Here is a 17,398-nt window from a genome sequence, read left to right as displayed (position 1 = left end):
TTTTGGGGGTTTTTTTTGGGTTTTTTTGGGGGGTTTTTTTGGGGTTTCTCAGAGTTCCGGAGCCGTGGAATGTTCGGGGTTCAGTCGTCCTCGGTGCCGCTGCCGGAGCGATCCTGGGGACGGATTTGGGGTCAGAATTGGGGATTTTGGGGGGTTTGGGGTTCAGGATTTGGGGTTTGGGGTCGGGATTTGGGGTTTGGGGTTCAAGATTTGGGATTTATGGGGTTTGGGGTCAGGATTTGGGGTTGGAATTTTAGGATTTGGGGGATTTGGGGTCGGGATTTGGGGTTTTAGGATGGAATTTGGGGTCCAGGATTTGGGATTTGGGGGATTTGGGGTTTTAGGATGGAATTTGGGGTCCAGGATTTGGGATTTGGGGTATTTGGGGTTCAGGATTTGGGGATCAGGATTCGGGGTTTGGGGTTTTAGAATGGGATTTGGGATTTGGAGGGTTTTGGGATTTAGGGGATTTGGGAGTTCAGGATTTGGGATTTGGGTTCAGGATTTTGGGGTTTGGGATCTCTCCCAGGATTTGGGGTTTGGGGACAAGATTTGGGGTCAGGATGGGATTTGGGATCACTGTCAGGATTTGGGGTCAGGATTTGGGATTTGGGGAATTTGGGGTTCAGGGTTTGGGGATCAGGATTTGGGGTTTGGGGTCAGGATTTGGGGTCGGGATTTGGGATTTGGGTTCAGGATTTTGGGTTTGGGATCTCTCCCAGAATTTGGGGTTTGGGATCAGGGTCTGGGGTCAGGATTTGCATTCACTGTCAGGATTTGGGGTCAGGATTCTGGGTTTGGGGTCAGGTTTTGGGGTCAGGATTTAGGATCACTGTCAGGATTTGGGATTTGGGATCAGGTTTTGGGATTTGGGGTCAGGATTTGGGACCAGGATTTGGGATTTGGGGTCAGGTTTTGGGATTTGGGGTTCAGGATTTGGGGTCAGGATTTAAGGTCAGAATTTGGGGTTTGGGGTTCAGGATTTGGGGTCGGGTTTTGGAGTCAAGTTTTGGGATTTGGGGTCAGGTTTTGGGATCACTGTCAGGATTTGGGGTCAGGATTCGGGGTTTGGGGTCAGGATTTGGGATTTGGGGTCAGGATTTGGGATCACTGTCAGGATTTGGGATCAGGATTTGGGGTCAGGATTTGGGGTCAGGATTTGGGGTCAGGATTTGGGGTTTGGGGGCAGGTTTTGGGATCAGTTTTGGGGTTTGGGGTCAGTTTTGGGATCAGTTTTGGGGTGGGTTTTGGGCTCCCACCTCCTCCTGCTCGTCGTCGCTCTCGTCGTCGCTCAGGAGGGGTTTGGGGCGCCCCCCCCGCCCCCCCCGGCGCCGCCCGCCCTTGCCGCGTTCCGGAACCTTCTCCTTGCGGCCCAGGCGGATCTTGACCTTCACCGAGCGTGCTGGGGGGGCGGGCGGGGAATGAGCAATCCCAGATCCCATCCCAATCCCGATCCCAATGCCAGATCCCAATCCCATGGATCCCATGGATCCCATTGATCCCAATCCCAATCCCAGATCCCAATCCCATGGATCCCATTGATCCCATCCCATTGATCCCATCCCAATCCCAGTCCCAGATCCCAATCCCATTGATCCCACTGATCCCATCCCATTCATCCCATCCCAATCCCAATCCCAATCCCAATCCCATGGATCCCATTGATCCCATCCCTATCCCAATCCCATGGATCCCATTGATCCCATCCCATTCATTCCATCCCATCCCATTGATCCAATTCACCCATCCCAATCCCAATCCCATTGATCCCATGGATCCCATTGATCCCATCCCTATCCCAATCCCAATCCCAATGCCAATCCCAATCCCATGGATCCCATTGATCCCACTGACCTCATCCCATTGATCCAATTCACCCATCCCAATCCCAATCCCAATCCCAATGATCCCATTGACCTCATCCCATTGATCCAATTCAACCATCCCAATCCCAATCCCAGATCCCAATCCCATGGATCCCATTGATCCCACTGACCTCATCCCATTGATCCAATTCACCCATCCCAATCCCAATCCCAATCCCAATGATCCCACTGACCTCATCCCATTGATCCAATTCACCCATCCCAATCCCAACCCCAATCCCAATCCCAGATCCCAATCCCAATCCCAATCCCGAATCCCAAATCCCAATCCCGATCCCAGATCCCATTGATGCCACTGACCCCATCCCATTCATCCCATCCCATCAATCCCATCGATCTCATCAATCCCATTGATCCTACTGATCCCATTGATCCCATCCCATAAATCCCATTGATCCCATTAACCACCATTGATCCCATCCCATCAATTCCATTGATCCCACCCACTGATCCCATCAATCCCATTGATCAAATTGATCCCATCGATCCCATCCGATCAATCCCATTGATCCTATCAATCCCATTGATCCCATCCGATCAACCCCATTGATCCCATCCAATCCCATTGATTCCATTGACCCCCACTGATCCCATCAATCCCATCCGACCAATCCCATTGATCCAATCCCATTGACCCCATCCAATCCCATTGATTCCATTGACCCCCACTGATCCCATCAATCCCATCCGATCAATCCCATTGATCCAATCCCATTGACCCCATCCAATCCCATTGATTCCATGGACCCCCATGACCCCATCGATCCCACTGATCCCATCCAATCAATCCCATTGATCCCATTGACCCCATCCAATCCCATTGACCCCCATTGATCCCATTGGTCCCATCGATTCCATGGAGCCCCATGACCCCATCGATCCCATCCAATCAATTCCCTCGATCCCATTGATCCCCATTGATCCCATCCAATCAATCTTATCGATCCCATTGATCCCATCTGATCAATCCCATTGATCCAATCCCATTAACCCCATCCAATCCCATTGATTCCATTGACCCCCATTGATTCCATTGACCCCCATTGATCCCATCCGATCAATCCCATTGATCCCATTGACCCCCATCGATCCCATCCAATCCCATTGATCCCATCCCATCAATCCCATCAATCCCATTGATCCCATCCAATCCCATTGATTCCATTGACCCCCACTGATCCCATCGCTCCCATTGATCCCATCCGATCAATCTTATCGATCCCACTGATGCCATCCGATCAATCCCATTGATCCCATTGATCCCATCTGATCAATCCCATTGATCCAATTAATCCCATCCAATCCCATTGACCCTCATTAAACCCATCGATCCCATCGATCCCATTGACCCCATCCAATCCCATTGATCCCATTGATCCCCATGATCCCATCACTCCCATTGATGCCATCCGATCAATATCATCAATCCCATTGATCCCATCCAATCAATCCCATTGATCCCACTGATCCCATCCGATCAATCCCATCGATCCCATTGATGCCATCCGATCAATCCCATTGATCCCACCCGATCGATCCCACCGACCCCACGGACCCCCGGCGCACCCTCGGATTCGGAGCCTTCCTCCTCGGCCTCCTCCTCCTCCTCGCTGTCCTCGCCGTCGCTCTCCTCCTCCTTCTCCACCTTCTGCCGCACGCTGGTGAACACCGACTGCAGCACGATCGAGTCCTCGTAGATCTGCCAGCGGCCACTCGCGGTCACTCGTGGTCGGTCGTGGTCACTCATGGTCACTCGTGGTCACTCATGGTCGGTCGTGGTCAGTCATGGTCAGTCATGGTCAGTTCTGGTCAGTCATGGTCACTCGCAGTCACTCGCGGTCACTTGTGGTCGGTCGTGGTCAGTCATGGTTGGTTGTGGTCAGTCTTGGTTCAGTTCTGGTCAGTCTTGGTCACTCGTGGTCGGTCATGGTCAGTTCTGGTCACTCATGGTCACTCGTGGTCACTCGCGATCACTCATGGTCACTCGTGGTCGGTCGTGGTCAGTTCTGGTCAGTCGTGGTCACTCATGGTCGGTCATGGTCAGTCATGGTCAGTCATGGTCAGTCGCGGTCAGTCGTGGTCACTCATGGTCACTCGTGGTCGGTCGTGGTCAGTTCTGGTCACTCTTGGTCACTCACGGTCGGTCATGGTCAGTTCTAGTCAGTCTTGGTCAGTTCTGGTCAGTCTTGGTCACTCACGGTCACTCGTGGTCGGTCGTGGTCAGTCTTGGTCAGTTCTGGTCAGTCGTGGTCAGTCTTGGTCACTTGTGGTCAGTTCTGGTCACTCATGGTCACTCTTAGTCAGTCATGGTCACTCCTGGTCAGTCATAGTCCCTCCTGGTCAGTCTTGGTAACTCATGGTCATTCCTGGTCAGTTCTGGTCAGTCCTGGTCATCCCTGGTCACTGCTGGACATTTGTGGTCAGTTCTGGTCTTCCCTGGTCACTCTTGGACATTCCTGGCCACCCCAGATCCCACCCCAGGTTGTCCCACTCAGGTTGTCCCACCCCAGGTTCTCCAACCAGGGACCTCCCGAGGTTGAAGGTCTGGGCGTTCTGGCCCAGGTTGTCCCTCACAGATCCCACCACAGATGCCACCCCAGGTTGTCCCACTCCAGGTTGTCTCCTCCAGGTTGTCCCACCCCAGGTTCTCCTACCAGAGACCCCTCGAGGTTGAAGATCTGGGTTCTGGCCCAGGTTCCATCCCACCACAGATCCCACCTCAGGTTGTCCCATCAGGGTTGTCCTACCAGAGACCCCTCCAGGTTGAAGATCTGGGTGTTCTGGCCCAGGTTCCATCCCACCACAGATCCCACCCCAGGTTGTCCCACCCCAGGTTGTCCCCTCCAGGTTCTCCTACCAGAGACCCCTCGAGGTTGAAGATCTGGGTTCTGGCCCAGGTTGTCCCTCAAAGATCCCACCACAGATCCCACCCCAGGTTGTCCCCTGCAGGTTGTCCTCTCCAGGTTGTCCCACCCCAGGTTCTCCTACCAGAGACCCCTCCAGGTTGAAGGTCTGGCTTCTGGCCCAGGTTGTCCCTCACAGATCCCACCACAGATCCCACCCCAGGTTGTCCTCTCCAGGTTGTCCCACCCCAGGTTGTCCCACCCCAGGTTGTCCTACCAGGGACCCCTCCAGGTTGAAGGTCTGGGCGTTCTGGCCCAGGTCCCATCCCACCACAGATCCCACCCCAGGTTGTCCCACCCAGGTTGTCCTCTCCAAGTTCTCCTACCAGGGACCCCTCGAGGTTGAAGGTCTGGGTTCTGGTCCAGGTCCCATCCCACCACAGATCCCACCCCAGGTTGTCCCTTCCAAGTTGTCCCATCAGGGTTCTCCTACTAGGGACCCCTCGAGGTTGAAGGTCTGGGTGTTCTGGCCCAGGATCCATCTCACCACACATCCCACCACAGATCCCACCCATGTTCTCCTACCAGAGACCCCTCGAGGTTGAAGGTCTGGGTTCTGGCCCAGGTTCCATCCCACCACAGATCCCACCCCAGGCTGTCCCACCCCAGGTTGTCCCCTCAGGGTTGTCCCACCCCAGGTTCTCCTACCAGAGACCCCTTGAGGTTGAAGATCTGGGTTCTGGCCCACGTTGTCCCTCACAGATCCCACCACAGATCCCATCCTACCCCAGATCCCACCCCAGGTTGTCCCACCCAGGTTGTCCCATCAGGGTTCTCCTACCAGAGACCCCTCCAGGTTGAAGACCTGGGTGTTCTGGCCCAGGTTCCATCCCACCACAGATCCCATCCTACCCCAGATCCCACCACAGATCCCACCACAGGTTGTCCCCTCCAGGTTGTCCCATCCCATGTTCTCCTACCAGGGACCCCTCGAGGTTGAAGGTCTGCGCGTTCTGGCACAGCAGCATCACGTCCTTCTCCAGGTCATTGAGGCTCCGGTATTTGTGGTTCCGGATCCGTTCCTGCCCGGGAGGAACCGCGGTCACGGTGGGGCCTGCTGGAGCCCAGGAGATCCTCCAGGAACCTCAAGGAACCTCCAGAAACCCCAAGGAACTTCAAGGATCCACTGGTGGACCCCAGTAGAACCTCCAGGAACCTCCAGGAACCCCAAGGAACTTCAAGGATCCACTGGTGGACCCCAGTAGAACCTCCAGGAACCTCCAGGAACCTCCAGGAACCCCAAGGAACTTCAAGGATCCACTGGTGGACCCCAGTAGAACCTCCAGGAACCTCCAGGACCCATCAGACTCCAGTGGACCCCCGTAGATCCTGGTGGACCCTGGTGGGGCCCAGTGGATCCTGATGGACCCTGGTGAACACCAGAAGATCCTGGTGGACCCCAGTAGACCCCAGTGAACCCTGGTGGATTCTGGTGGACCCCAGTAGATCCTGGTGGATCCCAGTAGACCTCAGTGGATCTTAATGGTCCCCAGTCGGTCCTGGTGGACCTGAGAAGATCCTGGTGGACACTGGTGGACCCCGGTGGATCCTGATGGACCTCAGTGGACCCTGGTGGACCCCAATACATCTTGGTGGACCTCAGTGGATCCTGATGGACCCTGGTGACCTTGGTGGACCCCAATGGTCCCTGGTGGACCCCAGAAGATCCTGGTGGACCTCGGTGGACCCCAGTGGACCCTGATGAACCCCAGAAGATCCTGGTGGACCCCGATGGACCCTGATGGATCCTGGTGGACCCCAGTAGACCCCGGTGGACCCCAGTAGACCTCAGTGGATCTTAATGGTTCCCAGTCGATCCTGGTGGACCTCAGTAGATCCTGGTGAACCCCAATGGACCCTGGTGGACATTGGTGGACCCCAATGGACCCTGGTGGACCCTGATGGACCTCGGTGGACCCCAGTTGATCCTGGTGGACCCCAGTGGATCCTGGTGGACCCCAATGGACCCTGGTGGATCCTGGCGGCCATTGGTGGATCCTGGTGGATCCTGGTGGACATTGGTGGATCCTGGTGGACCCTGATGGATCCTGGTGGACATTGGTGGACCCCGATGGACCCCAATGGATCCTGATGGACTGCGGTGGAGGCCAGGAGCTACCTTGATCTTCTTGAAGTCCACGGGCTTGCGGATGAGCTCGTAGTACTCGGGGAGCTCCTTGCGCGACGGCAGCTGGATGAAAACCTCGCTGAGCTGGCGCCCGCTGCTGCTGCGGGGGGACACGGGCGTCAGCGCGGCCTTCGTCACCACCAGCATCGTCATCATCATCATTGTCATCATCATCGTCACCATCTCATTATCATCATCATTGTCATCAGCACCAGCGTCATCATCATCATTGTCATTGTCATCATCGTCATCACCATCATCATCATTGTCACCATCATCATCGTCATCGTCATCATCATCATCATCTCATCGTCACCAGCATCACCATCATCATTGTCATCATTGTCATCACCATCATCATCATCCCATTATCACCATCATTGTCACCATCATCATCGTCATCATCATCATCATTGTCATCGTCACTATCATCGTCATCGTCATTGTCACCAGCATCATCATCTCATCGTCGTCATCATCATCGTCACCAGCATCATCGTCACCAGCATCATCGTCATTGTCATCATTGTCATCAGCACCATCATCGTCATTGTCATCAGCACCATCATCATCAGCATCATCGTCATCATCATCACTGTCATCATCATCATCGTCACCAGCATCACCATCATCATCATTGTCATCAGCACCATCATCACATTGTCATCATCATCATCATCGTCATTGTCATCATCATCATCGTCATTGTCATTGTCATCATCATCGTCATAGTCATCATCATCATCATCTCATTATCATCATTATCATCATCATCACACTGTCCTCCTCATCGTCATCATCATCATCATCACCATCAGCAGCAGCATCTCATTATCATCATCATTATTGTCATCATTGTCATCATCATCATCATCATCATCATCATCATCATCATCATCATCATCATCATCACATTGTCATCATCTTGGTCATCATTGTCATCATCATCTCATAATCCTCATCACCATCATTATCGTCATCATCACATTGTCATCATCGTCGTCGTCATCATCATTGTTGTCATTGTCATCATCATCGTCATCGTCATCATTGTCCTCAGCATCATCATCATCATCATCTCATCAACATCATCCCAGTGTCCTCCCCATCATCATCATCATCTCATCACCAGCATCATCGTCATCATCATCATCGTCATCAGCACCATCATCATCATTATCATCCTGTCATCCTCATCCTCATCCTCTCATAAACGTCGGCGTCGGCCGTGACCTTCCCCGTCCCTGCTCCTCACCTGAGCCTCCAGGAACCCCCCATCCTCACGTGTCCTCCTCACCTTGTCCTTGTACGTGATGATGTCCAGGCGCACCAGGAACCCCCAGGAACCTCCAGGAACCTTCAGAACCCCCCAGGAACCTGCAGGAACCCTCAGGAACTGCCCATCCTGACGTGTCCTCCTCACCTGTCCTTGTACTTGATGACAGCCAGGAACCTCCAGAACCTCCAGGAACCTCAAAAAGCCTCCAGAACCATCTGGAACCTTTCAGACCCACCTGGAACCTCCAGGAACCTTCAAAACCTTCCAGACCCACCAGGAACCCTCAGGAACCTTCAGGAACCGCCCATCCTGACGTGTCCTCCTCACCTGTCCTTGTACTTGATGACAACCAAGAACCTCCAGAACCTCCAGGAACCTGCAGACCCACCAGGAACCCTCAGGAACCTCCAGGAACCTGCAGGAACCGCCCATCCCCACGTGCCCTCCTCACCTGTCCTTGTACTTGATGACAACCAGAACCTCCAGGCCCATCTAGAACCCCCTGGAACCTCCAGGAACGTGCAGGAACCGCCCATTCTCACGTGTCCTCCTCACCTGTCCTTGTACTTGATGACAACCAAGAACCTCCAGAACCTCCAGGAACCTTCAGACCCACCAGGAACCCTCAGGAACCTCCAGGAACCTGCAGGAACCGCCCATCCCCACGTGCCCTCCTCACCTGTCCTTGTACTTGATGACAACCAGAACCTCCAGGCCCATCTAGAACCCTCAGGAACCTTCAGGAACCCTCAAGAACCCCCAGGAACCTCCAGGAACGTGCAGGAACCGCCCATCCCAACGTGTCCTCCTCACCTGTCCTTGTACTTGATGACAACCAGAACCTCCAGGCCCATCTAGAACCCTCAGGAACCTTCAGGAACCCTCAAGAACCCCTCAAGAACCCCCAGGAACCCTCAAGAACCCCCAGGAACCTTCAGGAACCTGCAGGAACCGCCCATCCCGAGATGTCCTCCTCACCTGTCCTTGTACTTGATGACAACCAGGAACCTTCAGACCCACCAAGAACCTCCAAGAACCCCTCAAGAACCCCCAGGAACCTGCAGGAACCCTCAAGAACCCCCAAGAACCTCCAGGAACCTGCAGGAACCGCCCATCCCGACGTGTCCTCCTCACCTGTCCTTGTACTTGATGACAACCAAGAACCTCCAGGCCCATCTAGAACCTCAGGAACCTTCAGGAACCCTCAAGACCCCCCAGGAACCTTCAGGAACCTGCAGGAACCGCCCATCCTCACATGTTCTCCTCAGCTGTCCTTGTACTTGATGATGTCCAGGCCCACCAGGAACCCCCAGGAACCTCCAGGAACCTTCAGAACCCCCCAGGAACCTGCAGGAACCTGCAGGAACCGCCCATCCTGACGTGTCCTCCTCACCTGTCCTTGTACTTGATGACAACCAGGAACCTCCAGAACCTCCAGGAACCTCAAAAAACCTCCAGAACCATCTGGAACATTTCAGACCCACCTGGAACCTCCAGGAACCTTCAAAACCTTCCAGACCCACCAGGAACCCTCAGGAACCTGCAGGAACTGCCCATCCTTACGTGTCCTCCTCACCTGTCCTTGTACTTGATGACAACCAGGAACCTCCAGAACCTCCAGACCCATCTAGAACCCTCAGGAACCTCCAGGAACCCTCAAGAACCCCTCAAGAACCCCCAGGAACCTGCAGGAACCCTCAAGAACCCCCAGGAACCTTCAGGAACCTGCAGGAACTGCCCATCCTCACGTGTCCTCCTCACCTGTCCTTGTACTTGATGACAACCAGGAACCTTCAGACCCACCAAGAACCTCCAAGAACCCCTCAAGAACCCCCAGGAACCTGCAGGAACCCTCAAGAACCTCCAGGAACCTCCAGGAACCGCCCATCCTGACGTGTCCTCCTCACCTGTCCTTGTACTTGATGATGTCTAGGCCCACCAGGAACCTCCAGGAACCTTCAGGACCCCCCAGGAACCTGCAGGAACTGCCCATCCTTACGTGTCCTCCTCACCTGTCCTTGTACTTGATGACAACCAAGAACCTCCAGAACCTCCAGGCCCACCTAGAACCCTCAGGAACCCTCAAGAACCTGCAAGAACCTTCAGGAACCGCCCATCCTGACGTGTCCTCCTCACCTGTCTTTGTACTTGATGACAACCAAGAACCTCCAGAACCTCCAGAAACCTTCAGACCCACTAAGAGCCTCCAGGAACCCTCAGGAACCTGCAGGAACCGCCCATCCCGACGTGTCCTCCTCACCTGTCCTTGTACTTGATGACAACCAAGAACCTTCACACCCACCAAGAACCTCCAAGAACCCCTCAAGAACCCCCAGGAACCTGCAGGAACCCTCAAGAACCCCCAGGAACCGCCCATCCTGACGTGTCCTCCTCACCTGTCCTTGTACTTGATGACGGCGTCCACGATCTTGCGCATCTTGCGCGTCAGGGGCGGTGGGTTCGGGGACAACTTCTCGGCCGGGGGTCGCCCTCGTTTCTTCTGCTTCCGGATCTCCTCGTCCTTGTCGCGGCTCCGGGCGCCCGCCGGGGGTCCCGGGGGTCCCTCGGGCTCCCGCTTGCGCTTGCGAGAGGACTTCTTCTGGCGGACCTCCTCCTCGATCTCCTCCAGGGTGCCCTCCTCGATGGCCTGGTGGAGAACCAAGGAGATTTAGGATCTGCAGGGGTTTGGGATCTGCAGGGGTTTGGGATCATCTCAATCCAGAGGATTTGGGATTTGGGTCTCCTTGGGATTTGAGATCCTTGGGACTGGAGAACCTTGGGAATGAAGAACCTTGGGATGATGGATCTACAGGGACTTGGGATCTACAGGGACTGGAGATCCTTTGGACTGGAGATCCTTGGGCTTGGAGAACCTTGGGACTGGAGATCTTTGGGAATGAAGAACCTTGGGATTGGAGAACCTTGGGATTGGAGATCCTTGGGATTGGAGACCTTTGGGAATGAAGAACCTTGGGATGATGGATCTACAGGGACTTTGGATCTACAGGGACTGGAGATCCTTTGGACTGGAGATCCTTAGGACTGGAGATCTTTGGGAATGAAGAACCTTGGGATGGGAGAACCTTGGGATTGGAGATCTTTGAGGTGGTGGATCCACAGGAACTTGGGATCTACAGGGACTTTGGATCTACAGGGACTTGAGAACCTTGGGATTAGAGATCTTTGGGATGGTGCTCCCACCCCACCAGATGCCACCACCAGGTGCCACCACCAACCAGGTGCCACCACCAGGTACCACCACCAACCAGGTGCCACCACCACCACCACCCCCAGCAGCAGATGAGGTCCCACCTTGAGCCACTGCTTCTCGGTCAGCGAGTCGCTGTAATCGACCTCCTTGCGGTGCCGGGAGCCGCGGCCGAACATCTTCTCCTCCTCCTCCTCGCAGGTCAGGCGCTCGACCTCGGCGTCGTCCTTGAGGATCCACGACGGGAGCTCGTCCTCCTCCATCAGCCGCGGCTTCCGCTTGGGGTTCCGCGCCTCCTCCCGCCGCCGGTCCAGGTCCATGCGCTGGTGGGACACGGTGGGCAAAGGGTTAATGGTGACATCTGGGGTGGGATGGGATGAGGAACATCTGAGGTGGGATGGGGTGAGGAACATCTGAAGTGGGATGGATCTTCTGAGGTGGGATGGGTCTGCTGAGGTGGGATCTCAGATATCTGAGGTGGGATGGAGTGAGGAAACATCTGAGGTGGGATCAGGGATATCTGAGGTGGGATGGGGTGAGGAACATCTGAGGTGGGATGGATCTGCTGAGGTGGGATCTGGGATATCTGAGGTGGAACTGGGATATCTGAGGTGGGATTGTGGTTTTGGATGGATCTTCTGAGGTGGGATCTGGGATATCTAAGGTAGGATGGGGTGAGGAACATCTGAGATGAGATTTGGAACATCTGAGGTGGGATCGGGGTGAGGGATGGGATGAGGAACATCTGAGGTGGGATGGGGTGAGGAACATCTGAAGTGGGATCAGGGATATCTGAGGGTGGATGGATGAGGGAACCTCTGTGGGATCTGGGATATCTGAGGTGGGATTGGGGTTTTGGATGGATCTTCTGAGGTGGGATCTGGGATATCTAAGGTAGGATGGGGTGAGGAACATCTGAGGTGGGATTTGGAACATCTGAGGTGGGACTGGGGTGAGGAAACATCTGAGGTGGGATTGGGGTTTTAGATGGATCTTCTGAGGTGAGACAGGGATATCTGAGGTGGGATGGGGTGAGGAACATCTGAGGTGGGATCAGGGATATCTGAGGTGGGTTTGGGGATATCTGAGGTGGGATGGGGAGCTCGTCCTCCTCCATCAGCCGCGGCTTCCGCTTGGGGTTCCTCCCTCCTCTTCCTCGTCTTCTTCTCCTCCCCCTGCCCTTCCTCCTCCTCCTCTTCCTCAGACCTTCCTCCCCCTGCCCTTCCTCCCTCCCTCTCCTCTTCCTCCTCATCTCCCGCTCCTCGTCCTCAGGAGATCTTCCTCCTCTCCCATCTCCTCCTGTCTTTCCTCCTCCTCCTCCTCCTCCTCTTCATCTCCTGTTCCTCTTCCTCATCTCTATCTCCTCTTCCTCCTGCTCCTCCTCCTCATCCTCAGATCTTCCTCCTCTCCCATCTTTGCTCCTCCTCATCTCCTCTTCCTCATCTCCATCTCCTCTCCCTCCTCATCTCCTCGTCTTCCTCCTCAACTCCTCCTCGTCTTCCTCTTCACAACACCCTCATCTCCTCCTCCTCCTCCTCCTCCTCTTCCTCTTCACAAGATCTTCATCTCCTGCTCCTTTCTCTTCCTCCTCCTCCTCCTCCTCCTCCTCCTCCTCTTCCTCAGATCTTCCTCCCCCTGCCCTTCCTCCCTCCCTCCTCCTCCTCACCATGAACAGGTCGAACTCCTCCTCGTGCCGGGCGATCATCTGGATCTCTGCTTCCTCCCTCCTCCTCTTCCTCATCCTGCCCTTCCTCCTCCTCCTCTTCCTCAGATCTTCCTCCCCCTGCCCTTCCTCCCTCCCTCTCCTCTTCCTCCTCATCTCCTGCTCTTCTTCCTCAGATCTTCCCCCTCTCCCATCTCCTCTTTCCCCATCTCCTCCTCCTCTTCCTCTTCACAAGATCTTCATCTCCTGCTCATCTTCCTCCTCTCCTGCTCCTTTCTCTTCCTCTTTGTCCTCCTCCTCCTGCCCTTCCTCCCTCCCTCCTCCTCCTCATCTCTGGCTCCTCTTCCTCCTCATTTCCTCCTCCTCTTCCTCATCTCCTGCTCCTCCTTCTCTTCATCTCTTCCTCCTCTTCCTCAGGAGATCTTCCTCCTCTCCCATCTCCTCCCATCTTTCCTCCTCCTCCTCATCTCCTGCTCCTCTTCCTCAAATCTTCCTCCTCTCCCATCTCCTCTTTTCCCATCTCCTCCTCCTCCTCCCCCTCTTCCTCCTCATCTCTTCCTCCTCTTCCTCAGATCTTCCTCCTCCCGCCCTTCCTCTTCCTCCTCATCTCCTGTTCCTCTTCCTCATCTCCATTTCCTCTTCCTCCTCATCTCCTTGTCTTCCTCCTCAACTCCTCCTCCTCTTCCTCTTCACAAGATCTTCATCTCCTGCTCCTTTCTCTTCCTCTTCCTCCTCCTCCTCCTCCCCCTGCCCTTCCTCCCTCCCTCCACCTCCTCTCCCTCCTCATCTGTGGCTCCTCTTCCTCCTCATTTCCTCCTCCTCTTCCTCATCTCCTGCTCCTCTTCCTCTTCCTCCTCTTCCTCAGGAGATCTTCCTCCTCTTCTTCATCTCCTGTTCCTGTTCCTCCTCCTCATCCTCTCCCATCTCTTCCTCCTCCTTCTCCTCCTCCTCTTCCTCTTCACAAGATCTTCATCTCCTGCCCATCTTCCTCCTCTCCTGCTCCTTCCTCTTCCTCTTCCCCCCCCTGCCCTCCCTCCTCCTCCTCCTCCTCACCATGAAGAGGTCGAACTCCTCCTCGTGCCGGGCGATCATCTGGTTCACGGTTTCATCGTCGGGCACCTCATCTTCCTCCTGCAAAACCCAAAGCGGAGCCTTCGGCCTCGGCCCCCCGGGACCTCCCGGGGCCCTCTGGGGAATATTTGGGGTTTTTGGAGCAATTTTGGGATTTTTTGGGGTTTTTTTGGTATTTTTAGTGGATTTTTGGGTGGGTTTTTTGGGGTTTTTTTTGCTCATTTTTGGGTCTTTTTTTGGGGTTTTTTTGCTCATTTTTGGGTCATTTAAATGGAATTTTTTTTGTTCAATATTGGGTGGTTTAAATTGGATTTTTTGCCCATTTTTGGGTGGCTTAAATTGGATTTTTTTCTAATTTTTGGGTGGCTAAAATTGGATTTTTTGCTCATTTTTGGGGGGTTTAAATTGGATTTTTTTGCTCATTTTTGGGTGGTTTAAATTGGATTTTTTGCCCATTTTTGGGTGGTTTCAATGGGGGCTTTTTCCTGATTTTTGGGTGCTTTAAATGGGATTTTTTTACTCATTTTTGGGTGATTTAATTGGGATTTTTTGCCCATTTTTGGGTGCTTTAAACTGGATTTTTTTGCTCATTTTTGGGGGATTTTTTGCTCATTTTTCGGGTTTATTTTGCTCTTTTTTGGGTCTTTTTTGGGTTTTTTCGGTCATTTTTGGGTCATTTAAATGGAATTTTTTTGTTCAATATTGGGTGGTTTAAATGGGTTTTTCTCAGATTTTTTTGCTCATTTTTGGGTGGTTTAAATTGGATTTTTTGCCCATTTTTGGGTGGTTTAAATTCGATTTTTTGCTCATTTTTGGGTGCTTTAAATTGGATTTTTTTGCTCATTTTTGGGGGGTTTTTTGCTCATTTTTAGGTGGTTTTGGTGGATTTTTTGCTCATTACTCGGTGTTTTTTTTGCTCATTTTTGGGTCTTTTTTTGGTTTCTTTTTGCTCATTTTTGGGTCATTTAAATGGAATTTTTTTGTTCAATATTGGGTGGTTTAAGTGGGTTTTTCTGGGATTTTTTTTGCCCATTTTTGGGTGGCTTAAATTGGATTTTTTGCTCATTTTTGGGGTTTTTTTTTGCCCATTTTTGGGTGGATTTTTGGGATTTTTTGCTCATTTTTGGGAGGTTTTAATGGGATTTTTCTTCACTTTTTTGGATGGTTTAAATGGGATTTTTTTGGTATTTTTAATGGATTTTTGGCTCCTTTTTGGGTGGTTTAAATGGGATTTTTTGCTCATTTTTGGGTATTTTTTTGGGATTTTTTGCTCATTTTTGAGCGCTTTAAATGGGATTTTTTTGCTCATATTTGGCTGCTTTAAATAGATTTTTTCTCATTTTTAAGTGCTTTAAATGGGATTTTTTTTGCTCATTTTCAGGCATTTTAAATGGGATTTTTTTGCTCATTTTCAACGATATTTTTCTCTTTTTTTTAGGCGGTTTCAATAATTTTTTAAAATTAATTTTACACTGCTTTAAATCCTTTTTAAAATATTTTTGGGTGCTTTCCATTCTTTTTAAATGAGGATTTTTGCTCATTTTTGGGTGTTTTAAACAGAATTTTTTCCATTTTTGGGTGATTTAAACCGAATTTTTTCCATTTTTTGGGTGTTTTAAACAGAATTTTTTCCTCATTTTTAAATTTCCATGATTTTCCCACTTTTTCCTGTATTTTTTCCGCATTTTAATCCAAATTTCCTCTTTTATTTTTCCATTTTCACCCCATTTCAGCATGGTTCTATCTCAATTTTTAAATTTTTTTGTCTCATTCCCAACTCAATTTTTGCATTTTTTTTGCATTTTTTTTATCCATTTTTGCCGCTTTCAATTTATTTTAATTTTTTCTCCTTTTTATTCATTTTTATTTTCACCTCATTTCAACTTTTCAGGCAAATTTTCCTCATTTTTGGCCATTTTTGAGTCTTTTTTTTTTGCTATTTTTAACTCATTTTACCTCAATTTGGGCCAATTTTTCTCCTTTTTTACATTTTTCCTCATTTTCACCCCTTGAAAATCCGATTTTTCATTCACTTTTCCTCATTTTTGGCCATTTAAATCTCATTTTTGGCCATTTTTGGTCATTTAAATCTCATTTTTTTCCACTCTCAGGTTGTTTAAATTTCATTTTTCGCTTTTCCAAGCCATTTAAAACTCATTTTTTTCGCCTTTCCAAGCCATTTAAATCTCATTTTTGCTCATTAAAATCTCATTTTTGGTCATTTAAACCTCATTTTTTGTCATTTAAATCTCATTTTTAGTCCTTCTAAGTCACTTGGATTTCACTTTTGGCCTTTTCAGACCATTTAAATCTCATTTTTGGCCCTTTAAATCCCTTTTTTTTTGCCCTTCCAGGCCATTTTGGCCACTTAAATCTCATTTTTTGCCCTTCCAAGCTATTTTAATTTCACTTTTTGCTCTTTCTAAGCCACTTAAATTCCATTTTTGCCCATTGAAATCTCACTTTTAGCCATTTAAATCTCATTTTTGACCATATAAATCTCACTTTTTCCTCTTCTAAGCTACTTCAATCTCACTTTTGGCCCTTCCAAGCCACTTAAATCTCATTTTTGGCCATTTAAATCTCATTTTTTGACCATTCCAAGCTACTTAAACCTCACTTTTGGCCATTTCAGACCATTTCAATCTTGTTTTTGGCCACTTAAATCTCAATTCTGACCACATAAATCTCATTTTTTCCTCTTCCAAGCCACTCAAATCTCATTTTTGGCCACTGAAATCTCATTTTTGGCCTCCTAAATCTCATTTTTTGACCCTTCCAAGCTACTTCAATGTCACTTTTAGATCTTCCAAGCCACTTAAATCTCATTTCTGGCCACTTAAATCTCTTTATTTGGCATTTTCAGCCCAGTCCAACCTCACTTTTGGCCCTTCCAAGCCACCGTACATCTCACTCTTGGCCACTTAAATCTCATTTTTGGTCCTTCCAAGCCACTTCAATCTCAATTTTGACCATAGAAATCTCATTTTTTCCTCTTCCAAGCTACTCAAATCTTATTTTTGACTTCCCAAATTTGATTTTTTTGCTCTTTTTTGCTCATTCCTGTTTGTGTGCGTGCGGGTTGGGGCAGTGGCGCTGAGGGCCCCGCTCACCTTCAGAGTTTCCTGAGGCGCCTCAGGGCACTGAAATCTCAATTTTGGCCACTGAAATCTCAATTTTGACCATAGAAATCTCATTTCTGGCGACTTTAAGCCACTGAAATCTCATTTTTGGGCACTCAAATCTCATTTTGGGCCATT

At 51.0% G+C, this 17,398-nt stretch overlaps 1 protein-coding gene across 1 annotated transcript in view; it reads right to left on the bottom strand.

Moving 5' to 3' along the window:
* Positions 1–17,398, bottom strand: part of SMARCA4 (SWI/SNF related BAF chromatin remodeling complex subunit ATPase 4) — a 97,466-nt gene continuing 80,068 nt past the window's right edge. Inside the window, 8 exon segments of the mRNA XM_074530479.1 lie at positions 1–113; positions 1,260–1,402; positions 3,453–3,585; positions 5,710–5,811; positions 6,909–7,017; positions 10,593–10,843; positions 11,509–11,727; positions 14,121–14,198. Of these exon segments, the coding sequence (XP_074386580.1) occupies positions 81–113; positions 1,260–1,402; positions 3,453–3,585; positions 5,710–5,811; positions 6,909–7,017; positions 10,593–10,843; positions 11,509–11,727; positions 14,121–14,198 (1,068 nt within the window). The 3' untranslated portion in view covers positions 1–80.

Source organism: Zonotrichia albicollis, chromosome 32 (assembly GCF_047830755.1).
Source record: "Zonotrichia albicollis isolate bZonAlb1 chromosome 32, bZonAlb1.hap1, whole genome shotgun sequence".
Lineage (NCBI taxonomy): Eukaryota > Metazoa > Chordata > Aves > Passeriformes > Passerellidae > Zonotrichia > Zonotrichia albicollis.
This window is presented reverse-complemented; position numbering and strand designations above follow the sequence as displayed.